Source organism: Pomacea canaliculata, linkage group LG4, assembly GCF_003073045.1.
Source record: "Pomacea canaliculata isolate SZHN2017 linkage group LG4, ASM307304v1, whole genome shotgun sequence".
Classification (NCBI taxonomy): Eukaryota; Metazoa; Mollusca; class Gastropoda; order Architaenioglossa; family Ampullariidae; genus Pomacea; species Pomacea canaliculata.
The window spans coordinates 30651282-30667718 of NC_037593.1; the positions used below are offsets into that span (position 1 = coordinate 30651282).

Sequence of the window (16437 nt, forward strand, 5' to 3'; positions counted from 1 at the left end):
AATGTTTAGTGCAGTTCTCCTAAATCTATTTTACTAACATCCATAATATGACTTGAATTATAAAAATAAGTTATTCCTTTGGCTCTAGTTTGAAACTAGGTAAGAATCATTTACAGTATATTACAGCAGTAGATAACTAATACTTGTCTATGACATGAGCATTTTTTACTCTCTTTGCTATTACTTGTGTTTTCAGAAAATGTGTCCTTTCCTTGCGACATCACTCTCTTTTTAATCTATTCTTTTCTTTGAATTTTTGAAAAAATATATATAGACATGTATGGAGTGTGCATATTATATACATATTTTGTATGTTACAAGGTGTTTAACCTGAAACTAATTATTCTGGATGTTTTCAAGTCTAATTAATTAAAATTTTGTGTTTTCTGTTTGATTATTTGATGCAAACCGAGCATCATTTTCTTCTGTTTGTATATTTCAGTGACATTGTGTTTACCATTATTATGAAAGTTATCTTCATGAAATGTTTGGAAAAAAGGTATGCAGCAGTTAATTCTGCTTTCAAAAATTTTGACCTCCTTTAACCCTCTCTCTTCAAACAAGAAAAGACAAGTGTTTGCTTAGATGCTGCTGTTGCAATATATTTGGTGTCATCTTCTTTGTTACATAACATGTGTTTTTACATTACCCATGATTCCCTGTGGGAGAAGGAGGAAGGAGGCATATGTATGGGAGGGGATGGTGGTAAAGCAATGAATTATCCGTGACACGTGACCTGCTACTGAGTCTTTGTTTTTCATGTTCACTGCTGAACACACTCAGTTCTTGCTGAGTTCACCCGCTCTTTTGGAAATGTCACCTTCACTAATGCCCACATTAGTTGTGCTGCTAGCTGTGTGCATTTTATGTCTGTACGTTGTGAGCTTTGTGATGCACACATTTGTAAAAAAAAACTGCTGTGTAGTGGATGAATAGAGACACTATTTTGTGTGGTTCCTTTTCTGTCAGCAACACCTTATCCGTTGCATCTTTTCGAAATATCAAAGGCACTTTTTTCCCATAATATTACCTACAGTACTAGTCCATAATAGTGCCTTCTTCAGATGCACTTCAACTTCTTCTATAGCTTAAATGCACAGTTGTGCATGACTGAATATGCTAGTAGATAAGTCATACATGATATAGTAATCTTTGGAAGGCGTTTTTTTTTTAAAATGAAACTATGATATCAAACATTCTGTTTCTTGAGAATTTTCGTGTGTAAATTTATGTGGGGTTTTCAGTCAGTTATGTTACCATGGTTGGAGAGTCATTTGGTAATAGGACTAAGCATAAGACTTTTGGAGGCTTGTTGTGTAAAGAGCAAAATCTCAGTCATAAAAATGTTGGCAGAAAACACTGACAAGTAAATGATGGTAACCAAATGTACCCTGAGGGCTTACCGACATTGTTTGATATAATAATAGAGGCATCATTTTATCAAATGGATATTCAGTTGCTGACTTTAACTAGGTGTTACCTGTTATATCTGATGTCATGGAGCAAACACCTTAAAAGCATACTGGTGAACAGTTGTTTAAGGAGAAAGTGAAAACCAGATGAGGTAGAATGTGTTTCTTTCTTGAATAGCATTCTATTTTTGTTTCCCATACATTTTTTGAAATAGGAATGCCTACACATGGGGTCTGTTTTTGGTTGTGAGTGGGAATGAATACTGCCAAACTGTTACAATGGTGGTGGTCATTATAAATTTTAAACATGACCTCCCCCTCATAGTGGAGGCTCAGCTCAAAACACAATGACCTGGAAATGCTCTGCATAACATGAAACATGCACCTACATGTGCATTAAAAAATAACATGATCTTACAGCTGTGAGCCATGAATGTTGACATCATAATCTATCTGCAACAATAAAACAAACAAATGATGCATGGAAGTAAAAATGAGGCCTGGAAGGGAAAATAAGTCCTTCTCACTTGTGTTGCTTCTTTTGCGCATTTGAAATGCCTTTTTAATACTTTGGGTGTGTTTAGGGAGTGGCTTATTTTTCCACCTCTTATTTGCCACACCCATCCCCTTTCTCACAAAGGGCAAGTAGACATAACTAAACCTTACCTAGGTGTGTGTGACAGAGAGATAGTGTTGGGGGGGGGGGGAAAGAGATCACAAGAGAAAATATTGATGTAGCAGTATTAACCGAGAAGACGGTTAAAAAAAATAAGTGCAGCAGGTGATTTAAGTGAAAATCTTTGCTGTGTCATCATTTTCTGTAAAAGGTCTGACGTGCAGTGAATGATCTACTTTCTTTGTTTTTCAGAAACAGGCACAAAGTGTCGGTAGGCTGGAAGACTAAAAGCGGGCTGTAAAGCAAGTGAAGCTCACAGGAGGAGGTGTGGTGGAGACTGCTAGCAGCCTACAGGAGCTGTATGTGCAGCGAAGAAAACCTACTGCAGTCTTCCTTTCATTCAACCAGTTAATGCTGCTTTTATGTAGCATTTCGCCAGCCAAAGAGACTTCCCATTTGTAGTCTGGCAAAAACTTTGTGAACACCTTTTCGTAATCTGGGGTCTGGATAAAAAAAAGGGGGAGTGTATACGGCAGAAACTAGAAAAAGACATTCCTGGTACGGCCAGCTGGTCTGCGCCACTGCTCTGTCGTCACATCTGGCTGCGTCCACACGCTGGCAAAGCAACCACTTGAGCCCACCGATGACACAGCCATGGGTGTTTGTCGACCCTCTACCCGCCGTAAGTACTTTCTGCTACTGCTGCTCCTGTCGGCAGTGTATCTGTTGTACCTGCTCTTCCCGTGTCCACAGCGCTCCAGTTACGTGATGGTGCCGCGCGACAAGGTGCATTTTATGTACGATGGCGACAACCGCGCCATCCCCTACGACGAGAACATGGAGGTCATCTTCATTGGGGGCATGCCGCGCAGCGGTACCACCCTCATGCGCGTGATGCTGGACGCGCATCCGCTGGTGCGCTGCGGTGAAGAGACCCGTGTCATTCCGCGCATCCTGGGCCTGCGTACGCAGTGGGAGCGAACCCCGATGGAGAAGAAGCGGCTGGAGGCGGCGGGACTCAGCAGCGAGGTTCTGGACTCCGCTGTGCGGGCCTTCATCATGGAGATCATCGCTAAGCATGGCGAGGCGGCGCCGCGCCTGTGCAACAAGGACCCTTTCACGCTCAAGTCAGCCATCTACCTGTCGCAGCAGTTCCCGCAGGCCAAGTTCATCCTAATGGTGCGCGACGGCCGCGCCGTGGTGCACTCCATTATTACGCGCAAGGTCACCATTTCGGGCTTTGACCTGGGCAACTACCGCCTATGCCTGCAGAAGTGGAACCAGGCCATGGAGTACATGTACACGCAGTGTCTGCGTGTGGGCCCCGCCCGTTGCATGCCGGTGTACTACGAGCAGCTTGCCCTCCACCCACGTGATTGGATGGGCAAGATCTTGCACTTCCTCAGCCTGCCCTGGAACGAGTCTGTTATGCACCATCAGGACTTCATCGGCGAGAAGGGCGGCATCTCTCTGTCAAGGTGTGTGGGCCTTGTGTTGTCCTCTGTGTGTGAAGGGGTTGGAGGGTGTGGGAGTGAATGTGAGAGGATGAGAGGGAGAGAGAGAATAATATTGACATTTCTTTATTGACGAGATTGATAGTATAAGCAAATCAGTGTGCTTGTTCACTTTTGTCTCTCGCCTTATAGAGGAAAACAAATATGCTATTGATAGAGTAGGATCGGACAGATCGATCTAGAACCACATCGACCTAGCCATTTCGACTTTGACCATATGCCAACTCTACCCCAGCCTAAACCAAATCAGCCGAAAGAAGACCAGATATATTCTGCCCCAAAAGACGAATCGACCAATGCCGAAGATGAATCGATCATCGATGTCATACAAAATATTCCACTATCGCACACAAACTCGATATTTTTACATTAAGAAGACCATTCATCTTTATTAACGCTTTATTTCGGTGGTTGGTATCAAATGTAGAAGGCGTCGCTGTAAGTGTAGTGATTTAGCTTGAAACGAAATCCTACTACAGCTGCGTACCAATACCACTGTTGTTGGGTGGGAATCCTACTTAATGTTTTTTTAATCGAGGTATCGTACAACACATTGGCTTGGTCGTATACCTTTTCTTCCTCTCTGCGGGTATCTGTGCATGCGTCATTGCGGGTAGACCGAGGAAGGCGCAGTATTTTTGGACATGAAGCTGACAGTGAATCTGTCTTGCCGCCAGCACCATTTTACTGGCTGAGCTCGGCCTAATGTAAAATTTGTAGCTCAAACAATAGTCTCGTCTTGCTTATGTACGGTGCTTGAATAGCACGGGGCTTTGCTGGCAGTTGGACGGGAGTAGCAACTTCTGATATCGGCGATCGATTCATACTTTGGCTTGGGTAGCAGAAAAATGGATGTCCGGCTTTTACTTGCCTTGCCCTAGTCGCGGTGAACCGCTACCGGGATCTCCCTTAAGTAAAATACCCGGGGTTTTAAAATTCTTTGGAGTTTTCAGAACCTTAGTTAAAACTGTCACGGCTTTTATTGAACGTTTTCTCAATTAGTGGCAGTAAAAAGTACACAGCGATGTACATTTGTTAATATTATTTTTTTAATGTCTTTCCCGACATAATCTTTCATACGTTTCCAAACTCCCAACGTCGACATTTTTGTAATTCACCCCCTTTGGCAGTTGTTCTTTACGTGATTTAGAATTCTCTTACATGATATATTCACGTTTGTACACGACGAGAAATCATGCATTACCTTTATTTCAAAGTCCCGACGTCCTGTATTGCTACGACAGCAGCGACGACAACGATTATTATTTTTAAAAATCGTTTTCATCATCATCAAGCCGTATGTTGTGATGGTTTAACAGGAATTATGTGCTTGTACATAAATGTGTTAAAGAAGTTTGCGCTCTTGTGTGTGTGCTTGAATGAGTACATGCACAAACGAACGAATTTTTTGCGTCTCTGTTGTTTACGCTTGCTTCCTCTCCTTTTAAAATAACGCGTTTAGCGAGGAATCTTGAAAAAGCGTTGATGACTTTCGGTTTCTTTGTGACAAAGGCCAGCATTAACTCTAAACGCTAAAAGTTTTCTTTTCACTCCTACAAAATGGGCTCTGTTACCCCTCTCCCCTAGCATGCATCAAACTCCTCAACATCCCTGCACTGTTGCCCTTTCCACCTCAGTTCCTGGTTGTCAGGCGAGCGTAAAACGGCAAATCTTATAAGCGTCTGTCCCCTCCTCTCCACCGGCTAGCGGGTCCTCAATTGAATTCTGACGTAGCCGGTGTTTTAGCTCCACTCTCTGGTCTCCACAAAGGTTGCCTTTTCGCTCGTTCCTTTTTGCTCTACAGTACTTTGTTCCTCTGCCACAAGCTGGAAGTTGGGAGGGGAGAAAAACAGAACCATTTAACTGTGCGGCTAGTACTGGAGGCGACCAGTTCTAGACGGGCTTATCAGCTCAGCCTTCTCCCTCCATCTTTTTTCGGGTGCAGACAGAAGGCTTCCCATTAATTCATAATTGTCTTTTAGCCTGTGTGCGCCTGTCCTCATTCTATCCTGCTGGGGCTAGACAGGAAACGACTGAGAATAACGCACAGGCCATTTCTTTGTTCGTCTCTCTCTCACACACTCTCTCCCCACCCCTTGCCTGGACGGTATTGCGTATTCCTTCGGTTCTCACCCCGACTTACTGAGACTAGGCCTGCTGTGTGCCATTTTCCTGATGTCATGGTAACAGCAGTCTTTTCTCAATAGAGCATTATGCTTGCCTTTCTGAGCGTTCCTTTCCTGCTGTGGTCCCTCCGGTGACAGTGTCTTTAGTTGCTTTCTCTTTTGTACGCACGAAGTTCCTTTGTTACTGGGGAGGCGTAAAAGACCGATTAGCTCCTCGCGCCCACTTCCAGCCTCTTTGTTTCTCTCTGTCTTTCTGAGTATCGTTCAGACCGGAGAGCTACATTTAGAAAGGAGTATTAAAGCACAAAGCCCATCAGCCTTTAGTTCATGATCGAAATACCCTGCATGCTGAACAATTTGGCTGAAGAGCAGACTAAGGGGATGCAGATTTTCCCCCCTAAAGTACTGTGTAAAGCTCAGAGCAAGATGTAGTGTACTCAAGAGCTAGATGTACTTTACTCAAAGCAAGATGCTATTTTCCCAATCTGGATGTATAGTCCCTTTCCGTTCTCAGCGTACACGCTTGCAAACATCACTATGGGCATGAAAACGCGAGTTTAGATATATTTTTCTGGTAGTTTTTGTAGACGTTTCCGAGAATAAAAGGGGACATCCATCGACATTTGTGGAAACAACACCCTGCCCCCGAGCTTCACCCAATCTTAAGAAATAAAAGTTGCATTCTACTAATCCTAAAAAGCCTGTCCATTCCCCCGTCTCTTGATACTCTCCAAACACCTTTACTTGGCTGGCAGCGATGTGACCTTTGACAGCACGCATTCGGTTGATCCTCTTTTACTGTTCTTTGTCATCATGCATAGCTCTTACTGTTTGCTGCCAGTGGGTATTTAGACTCCCAGGATGCTGTAAACCGAGCTTCTTACCCGGACACATCTGTGTAAACTGTTCTCGCATGCGCCTTTGCAACAGACTAACTCATGCGTTATTAGCTTTTGTTGCTTTGGGACCCGAGTTGTACGCCGGCACAGCGACAATGGAGGATGCTGTCATGCCTAACAGACCCAGGCACTCACAGAACGAGAAGGGTGGAAGGACTGGGGGAGGCAGGGGGTTGTACCAGAGCAGGGTGGCGAAGCGACGCGTGAAGTTTAACGATTACACAAAGTTGCTGCCCATCCCCAGTAACGTCAGCAAGCTCGGGGCCCACGTGCACGCAAGGGGGCAAGGTGAAGGCCGGATACCTCACAGCAGAGCCACTCACCTAAAATGCCCTTAAAAAAGAAAGTACCGAGCATCTACACGCTGTGCGCCTGTTCCCTGGTCAAAAAACAGTTCTGGTATCCAAATGTAATTTAATATGGTGACAGATTTGAATCGAGCAATAATTTAAAACGATTATAATGCTTTGGGTGGTTAGACCTCGTCGTTTGAAAAAATTCGGTCGGCTGTGATACGCAGAAGGCGCCATGTTGGTTTAATCGATCATGTAATCGCTGTTTTTAGTCCTTTCAGAAAAAAAAATATTTAAGGTTGGCATGTTTGTAACGATGTCTGTTAACTCTTTAAAATCGGGTTTTATAGATTGATAAGGTTAATTAATAAACAGATTAATAATATAAACATTCAGTAATAGAAGGTAATATAGGTAATTTAAATTTAGTTTAAAGTTGCCGTTAAATATTGCAGATTAAGAGGTTTATTGAATCCTCATTTTTTAAGTGTGGCTGATTAAAAGAAAAAAAAAAACCCTCGCGAAAATGGTAATAACGTTGTTTACTACAGTCTGTTTAGTGATCAAATGCTGTTCTGACATTCTGGCAGATGTCTGTATAGCCAAAGTTACCAACTTTATCGAAGAATACTTAAACGATAGTAACAAATTATATTACATTTATTTATTTGGACTTTTCAGTTGTGTCAATTTTTTAAACTCCTACCCCTTCCCCGCACAGAAGAACTCGAGAAAAGCCGCAAGCCGAGTATCGTCGTAGGCCGGTTCGATACCCGTGTCGTGCAGCATTTTTCTCCGAGTTAACCCATTTGAATACATGTTTAATAAAACTGATTAATGGGCATTTAACCCCTTAGAAGGGACTGAGAAGGCAGCTATAAGCCCCATTCTCTCACACACAAAGTGAGCTTCGAGATAAGTGCGGTCTCTAACACATCGCTCGCCAACAACTGAAAACTTACAGAACTGTTTGTGTTTTTATTTTACCACTTGACCTCTTTCTCCCCAGAACCTCCTTCCTATGAGACAGGCGTACTTGTGGAAGTGTTCGGGAGGTTACGTACACTTTGCGAACAGACGACTGATGTGAAGATGTAGAGCGCTGAAGTGGCTTGGTCATTGTACACTGAGCAACAGAGTCCGAGCCTGATTCTCAAGCTGTCAGGTCAAATTGAAACCTTATCAACTACTGCTGTCCTCGAGGAACCCCATTGTTCATTCCCGCTAGTAACGATTGCCTCTTGTCATTTTGGGATTGACTGGCGGTCTGAACTCTTAGCACAGTGAAGTTCACGCTTTGTCCACCTAACCCCATCCTCGTTTTTCACTTCTTTCCCCCTCCCATTTCTAACCACTGCCTGCCACTCCGTCACCATGCAGACCACCTTCTGTACCTCAACGCTTATAACGGACTTAAGCGTTTGGCAGAGAAGAACTCTATATATATATATCTGGCTTAATTGGGATTAACACACTTTTTCCCACACTCAGCATAAGGTTCCTTGTTGATACACGCGTCTACAAACATAACCGAGACACAGAAAAGGGTCGGAACCATGAGCTCACTACTGCTTACCAATTTTCCGCACTTATGTACATTTTGCTATGCCACAGAGTTTGATATTTTCAATGCAGGGTGAGGTTTACAGACATGTATCTCGAACATAGAAGTACTCGGAGTTTGAAAATTCGTATCTTGTATTTAATTCTGCCCAGACATTTGAACAAGATCAATCCAAACTAAAGAAAGAGAGCGAAAACAACTGCACTATTCCATTCGCATTTTCTGACACTCATTGTTCTTATGTTTGGGCCAACTCCTGTTTACTCGGTGCCATTCGTTGGCAGGCAGTGGTCGGATTTCTTAGTGCTGGGATGACAATTGTATGATTGCTTTTGCCACTGTTAACCTCAGTCTTCGAGCCACCAACACCTTGGCACTTCTACACAGTCATTGCCTACCAGCCATTGTCACTGGACTGGCAAAGCTTTTATCTCCGAGCAGTCATTGAATGGCTTTACACACAGTCTTTGAATACAACCTTTCATAATCTCAAATACTACGCCGCCGAATGGTAGGGTTCATGCAAAGTTTAGGAAGTCCGGAAAGGTCATGGGAAAATGGGAACAGTTATAGATCACATCAGTTATAGATTAGTGTTGTCAGGTCTTTAGGTCACACTTTTCATACTTTCCCTATCCTGGAACCTGAGTTCAAGATACCTGATACCGTGATACGGATACATTGAGAAGGGTTTATTCATCGCCAGTATTATAAGAAGACTTTCGAGGCAGAGAAAAGGATTAGCCTTTTTTTCCTTTCTTGCTCTTGTCCCACATCTTAGCAGAATGTAATGGTCTATAAGCCTGTCTCCGCAGGTTAATAATGGTCGCTTGTGTATCTTCTGGCATGAAGTCCTCCAAGATACAGTGTGTGCATTCTCTGAATCAGATTTCCCGTCCTAGAGACCCCTGCATTTTTTTTTCTCTAATTAACCCTGTAACATTTTGTCCTACTTATTTACATATCCTATTCAAAATCTCAGTCTGGATTCCCGGAGGTCCGGTGGCGCACCGTTAGCGTCTGTCATGAATACAGTGAAGATTGGATGTCCTCGGTTCAGATCTTGTCTCGGGCACGCTTTATCTGCTTGTGGCATCTGTTTATAGGGCTGGCTGCCTTGCCTTAGTTGCTGGTTCGGCATAAAACCAATTCCTTCTCTCAGGCTTGGCTGTATCTATCACATCTGCAAATAACCAAGAACTAGCGCATTTTTATCACCTTCTTCAATAATTTAGCCATTACCCTGGTTTCGTAATTTCCTTTTCGTAGCAGTTTTACAGCTGGGATGATGGCTATTTTTCTTTTCTTGGCCATAAAGTGGGGACGTTGAAGTGAATGCTGTTAGAGCCTTGTTTAGGCTTAATTGCGAATGCATCCAGTAAATTTAGCTTAGAAATGGCATTGTCAGTAAATCTGTGCGTTCATCGATTGCTTCATACCGAGCGCAGCCTGTTAGTGGGTGTTGTTGCAGAATGTTTGTCATAACTGACTCCCTCGCAGTGCCGAGAAGCCTCTTCAAAAGCAGTGTTAATAAATGTAATAAAAGTGCCAAGGCAGGCAGGATTAATGCGGTGTCGGTGACTCCCTTGCTTATCGAATCATCCGTGCTAATGTCCCTGTCGCATCCTTGGTGCCAACTCGTCCATGCTTGGACACAGCCGCCGCCCTGGGCTTTTCCCCGTCACACGACAATGCTTATAGAGACTAGGCGGTCAGCTGTTAAGGTGCGCACTCATCCGACTGTCAGCATCCATCGATGACGTACATACAGTGTGTGTGTGTGTCTGTGTGTGTGTCTCTGTGTGTGTGTGTGTGTGTGTTCCCCCTTTTTCCGTTTGTTTCATTTTTCGTTGATGTGCGGGCCACTTCGTAATGATGATTTACGTCAATGAGATGGCCGAACGCACCAGAGGATTCGATCATTCGGGTCAGCGTGTCTGCTCAGGCTGCTGGCGAAAGAGGTTTCAGAAGGGACACGAAAATATCCCATGGCGACCGGCTGGTCTGTGTGCCCACAGCTCACGGGATGCTCACGGCTGAAAAACGTGGGTGAAGGGGTGGGAGCGGCGATGGGAAGGAGGGACGGGGTGGTCCGTCAGCTGGTTTTGGGGATTCAGTAGCGTGATTTATCTTCCCGTCAATCCCAGAGCTGTTGTACCATGGGTGGTTATAGATGTAACAGATAAAAAATGAGCGTGTTTGTGTGCGAGCACGCGCTGTTCGTGGGTGTGTATGCCAGAGAGAGAGGAAAGAAAAATAGGGAGGGACTTTTATGGGGAGGTCATACTTGTTACAGTTCGGGATAAAAGAATTTAAAAAAAAAATGATGCATTTATTAGTGAATCTACATAAAATTGACCTAACAGAAAACAGCAGTAAGTGCGTTCAGTAACTACGCGCATATTGTGTTAGAACGAGTGAGCGAAAGAATGCTGAAGGAGAGAAATGTATGAATACTGTTTCTTTCTTTATTTTCTTTCAACGTCACCTTTCCTGTCCCACTGGTACAAAGGGGAAGCCCGCTATATATATATGTAACACAGCCAAACAAAAAACCTTTCATGATTGTCGTTCTGTTGACAGGACTGAGAAGTCTACAGACCAGGTAATCAAACCCGTCAACATCGAGGCTCTGTCCAAATGGGTGGGCGAGATCCCGGATGATGTCGTCAGCGACATGCACAACATCGCGCCTATGCTGCTGACACTTGGCTACGACCCCTATGCCAACCCCCCGAACTATGGGAAGCCCGACCCGGAAGTGGCAGACAACACGCTGCACATACGGACCAACCGTGAGTTCTGGAAGCAGAAGGAGAAGGACATTTTCGACCACCTGGACGTGGACGAAAACCCCAAGCAGCGACCGTCCAAGAATGGGGTGGTAGAACTGGGGATCCGGGAAGGCCAGGGTCAAGGACACGAGAATGACGCAAACAGATATGCAAATGAGTCTGGCAGAAGTAGATGATATTATGAGGTGGTAGAAGGACCTTTTTATGGCGTGCTGTAAGGATCGTGCGAGAGAGAGAGAGTCGCCGGACCAGAGAGAACAATGGTAACGGCGTACAGCGTGCAGAGAACACACGCGCATGACGGGACCCTCTCTACAAGGGTTTTCTTTCTGTTGTGTGTGTATTGCGGGTAGGGGGAAAGGAAGCGAACGTGAACTTTGAATCCATTGCTCAGATCTCGTTGGTCCCTCTGCATGTCGAGTTTTTTCTTCTTTCTTTTTCTGTCCCGAGCAAACAAGAAATCCAAAGTCAAGGTGTTGGTTGTTATGGACTGTTTAGACGAAGGCACTTTGCCGTTGTTTGAAAATGTGAACTAATACTAGGGCACTGTTGATGATATGTAATGTTACCAGATATGCTAAACGTTTGTGAACAGAAAACTGAAATGCATAATGTCCTGTTACTTTGGTCGGTGTAGATCTCTCAAAGCGTTGTCATTCTTTCTCTCCCTCTTTTTTTTTTTTTTTTGACATTTGACTTTGGAGTGGAAAGTTCTAGAGCAAGGGTCGGTGCGTGGGGAGTGATTGAGCGAACCACTGGTCTTGCCTCGTGCTGGGCGCGCGAACAGCCTCTGATGACGCAAGCAGCGACCTCTGTTTTGGTCTGACGCAGTCTCTGGAGACGTTCGTTCTCGCGAGGGGCGGCGAGATGTAACTGGCGGTGAGTTCGTCAGCGAGCGACAGCAACGTGGTACGGCTGCATCGTGCAAAAACCTTGCGGATCACATTCCACCCCCACAACACCTACTTTAAGATGTCAGCGCAGTTAGAAGACCGAAGGCCGTGTTTATCAGCTCAAAAACAAACAATCGGACAGAGGAGCAGAGATCTGTTTAATTCCGATGAGTGAGAGAAGTTGCAGTATGTTTTATAAATCGCAGAGATGGTAATGCCTTGTTGGCCTCGGAATTTTCGGGATTTTGCTTATAATATTCTATTTCCGTTATCACAAACAGGAGCTAAAAATTCTCAAATTGTTAAACATTGCAAATGTATTTTATTCCTTAGTTTGCAGCGATTCGAAAAGTTTATAGTAATTGAGGTCATAATAATAAGTAATACTTAATTAACCGTCAGAACAAACATGTTCCAATGGAATTAGAAGACAGTGGAAGATAAAGTTATACATGAAATGGACAATAGAAGATTGGAGACTCAATCAGGCAGTGTCCATAAAAAAATCTGTATCACCACACATCATCAGAGCATACCTTATGGACTACGCATCCTTGCTTCCAATGGTACTAAAATCCATTAAAGCAACAGCAAACCACAAAAATCTGCGAACATCATATTTTCACAGATAAGGTTATACATGTAGCGCAAAGAAATATAGGTTTTGAGCACCGGTCGCGGCGTTCTAGCCCGATATCGGGCCAGGTATCACTCAGGTGAACTGGATATTTGCATCACACATAACAGAACCAGCGGTCTAGAGAGACTGGGTTACATTTTTTAAAATTAGGATTCGAACTGATTGGGTTCAGGAACTTCCAGTTGGGGAGATGACCGTTGCTCGCTACAGTTATTTCTCGGAAAGTAGATTGGAAGCTGGACTCAGGAGAGCTACGTGAGTTCAGCGGCGTTCCGCTTTTCCTGTATCTAAAGGGTAATCTGTCAATGAGAGAGCTACAGAATCGCAAGAAAGGGGTGATGTAGGACTCCACTCCTCCTTCCTTTGACTTCTGTTCCAGAATTCACATTTACCGCTTGTATGACGAACAGCTGCAGGATCACTTAGCACGCAAACAATATTTTCGGTCACTTTCAGACTTTTGTGCACTCAGTTTATGAAACTACCTTTAAGAATTTTTTTTATTTTGTAATTGAATGTTTTATTCTTTTTTGAACCTTTGAGTTTTACAGCCTTCATTGAGATTATCAGCTGGTCTTCACTGAAACATGAGCAGTGTGACAGAAACGGTGCTTCAAGCTTAGACGAGAGAGAACAGACGGGTGTACTGTTTAGTCCGGTATAGTAGACAACCTGTTCATTGCACAGGAAATGATTATACAGCACTGCAAGATGTGCCGGGGAGGACGTTGGTGAAAAGTGTCGCTCCTTGTCTAATGAACTGTTAAAAAAAAGTTGTTTCCTCAGCTCAAGAACTGGTATGACCGTTATATTTCTCCACTACAGGGATTTTGCGTTCTGGAACCGCACATGAAATAGTTAACTGAACTTGCCAGCCTGATTCCTCTTCCCCCCTGTTCCCCCCATCCACTTGTTTACCGTGCCTCATGCATTCCCCTTCTTCCATGACGGCTCGTCCCTTTTACTCCTCCCTTTTTTGCGTGTTTGAACAGATCGGTGTGTGTGCGCGTGTAGTGAGCTTTGCCACGTGACGTAAACTGCCTTTTTTCTTCAAATCTTTTTTCTCGAAATTACTCCATTTCTCCGTTGACAAGCGAAGGTCGAGAAGTCCACCCGTCGTGGATAATGTGGTGCGAACTGGATGGAAATGGAGCATTTTGGTGGCCGGTCGTCCATCAAGCAATTAAAGGTCTTTTCTTGCTGCTCGCTGCATGTCCACTGGCTTCCGAGAAAAAGCGCGATTAATATTGGATTTATTTGCGTCCGTTCGTTGTTATTTTAATTGATTGATCAGGATTGCATGTGTCAGTTCTTTCAGCGGATCTGTTGTTGTATGCTATTGATGTATATCATACATTCGTTTATTTTTTTATTTTAATTTTGCGACTTTAGTCTTTAATTGGTGATTAATCTTTTGGCTGCAGAAAGTGTCTCTTGTTGGAACGCTTGCTTTCAATGCGCAAACAATGGTTAGAACATTTTCGTTGCTGAATGACACCTACCTTAGAATGTAATGGAAGAAAAGCTTTACAGAACTGAAGTTGTGGCCCTCTCAAACAATACGTACATGAGTCGGTCAGCACTAATAGGAACAGACAGAAGTGGATTAGGGAAACATGGTAAAGCAGAGGTGGTGGGGGAAACAGCAGTCCGGAGAGAAATCGTCTTTTTTTGTCTTAATCAGCTAACTTATGCATCAAACTGGCACATGCCTTTCGCAGTAATGAACTCTTTCTGAAATCGGGTAAAGGATGATTCAAACGAAACCAATATCACTTCACCTGTTTGTTAAAAATTAGAACATGGTTTCTGCTGAGCCCCATCGACTACATCCACAAAACAGAGGTGTGAGTACAAGCGTCGTGTTCTACTCTAACAAAGAGAATTAGTTTCCTGTGATGTAGAAGTAATATAAGCTGTGTGCTGATGAATCGGGACTTGCGTACTGTCTTGTGAGAGATGGTCACAATTGACAACAAACCACGGAGAAACATCCATTGTAGATTGCCTCTGTATTCTTGAAAAAAAGTTAATAATTCAAATCTAACAGTATTGAAATTGGTGTACTATCTCCACAAGTTGTTACTAATGTCTTTTTGTTTCTTTGTTGGTGCTATATAAAGAGACGACTAAGCATCGTTTCCATGTGTCTCGTCTTTTGCCTTGTTTTCGTTTTAGTCAGGAACAGGCTTAGCACCTGTTTTCAAGTACTCGGGTGCCCATCCCACCATCGGGTACATGTGTTTTACATTCCTGGCCTACGCTGTACAAACGAGATAACTCTTCTTTCGACCAAACCCTTCTCCACACCCTATTTCGGCATCCAACCCGCTTAGCTACCCCAAAGTACAATCAGTTGGCTTCCTGTGTGTGGGTGTGGCAGGGAGATGTGTGCACTGCCGAGCATTTCATTGAAAATTAACGCAGCAAACAGTCCATTGCAGTGAGCAAGTCTGCTAGATAACCAGTTGAGTGCAAAAAAGCTGAATAATGGTTGGTTGCGAAGCCGGCTTTGGCTGTGAATGCGTGTGTGTGTATTGAGCAATGCATCATCTGGTGCGCAGTTGTCAAACGTGCGGTTAGCGCATGCGCCAGCAGGCCGGAGCTCCAAGTGGACCTTCCAGCAAGAGCACTGACTAACAGACCAAGAAGAATGGGCTCTGGGGAACTTCGTTTGATTTTCATGGAGGGGTATACATTTTTTTCCCTATTTCCGTTACTTTTTTTTTAAACATCAGGGTGACCTCGTTGTTCAAACACGGAATTTTCAGGACCGCAGTACGAATCGACATGCTTATGAACTTTGACCTTCGCGCAAGCTGTGTTTACATTAAAAAGAATGGTTCACCACGTTATTAAAACAACAATCAAAGGAAAATGGATTAAAAGTATTTTAAAAATCCCCAAGATTGGTCAGTGCCGTGACCTCATCAGCAGCTACCCTTGCGAGAAGCAAACCGAAACAAAACAAAAGAGCACAGAAAGCATGAAACAAAAACATCAAACAGCAGTCGGGCTCCTTGCCTCTCGTCTTTAAAGTTTGTCTCGCTTTGTCTCATCGCCTGAACTCTGCCTTCATCAGTGGTGGCACCACGAGACACACATGAAGGATCCAGTGCGTGCTGTCGGTCTGTGTAGCCATTCACTAATTATTCATTTTGCCCTGCATGGACACTGTTGCCAGGTACACCAGAGCTAAGGTGACCAGACGTTTCGGGGGCGAAAGCGGGACACGTGACGATGATGGTGTCGTCACCGTCAAAGAACGCCGAAAAGGGTGATTTTTAAAGACAACCGGGACATTTGATGGACTTGAAAGAAAGCCAAAGAGCGGGACATTGGGCGTCTCGCCCGATGAGCAGGCGGGACACGAGGTCAAAAGCGGGACTGTCCCGCCTAAAGCGGGACGTCTGGTCACCTTACCAGAGCTGACTAAAGAACATAAAACATAGAGTTATCTTACACCCACCCCATTTCTCAAGAGGACCGACAGTTGAGCTTCCATACTTAGAAGACAAACAAGTAGGCAGACGAAGGTAGTGGGAAATTTCTGGGTTTGTTCTGCTGCTTACACAGAAGACCCAACAGGACCTGGGTTGCCAGGCCATTACGGGTCGAGAGCTTTTGTCTTGGACAGAAGGACCCAGCAGCGTGGCACGTTTGAGCTCCGCGTGATGGCACAGTT

At 44.1% G+C, this 16437-nt stretch overlaps 1 protein-coding gene across 5 annotated transcripts in view; it reads left to right on the top strand.

Annotated features, from left to right (window-relative positions):
- Positions 1 to 14893, top strand: part of LOC112562177 (protein-tyrosine sulfotransferase 1-like) — a 30067-nt gene extending 15174 nt beyond the window's left edge. For 4 of the 5 annotated variants that reach the window (XM_025235255.1, XM_025235252.1, XM_025235257.1 and 1 more), the window contains exons 2-3: positions 2281 to 3506; positions 11008 to 14893. In XM_025235255.1, the coding sequence (XP_025091040.1) occupies positions 2683 to 3506; positions 11008 to 11395 (1212 nt within the window). In that variant the 5' untranslated portion in view covers positions 2281 to 2682 and the 3' untranslated portion in view covers positions 11396 to 14893. Of the gene's footprint in view, positions 1 to 442; positions 500 to 2280; positions 3507 to 11007 lie in introns of all 5 variants that reach the window. The other variant, XM_025235253.1, reaches the window with a different exon arrangement.
- Positions 14894 to 16437: the final 1544 nt, after the last annotated feature.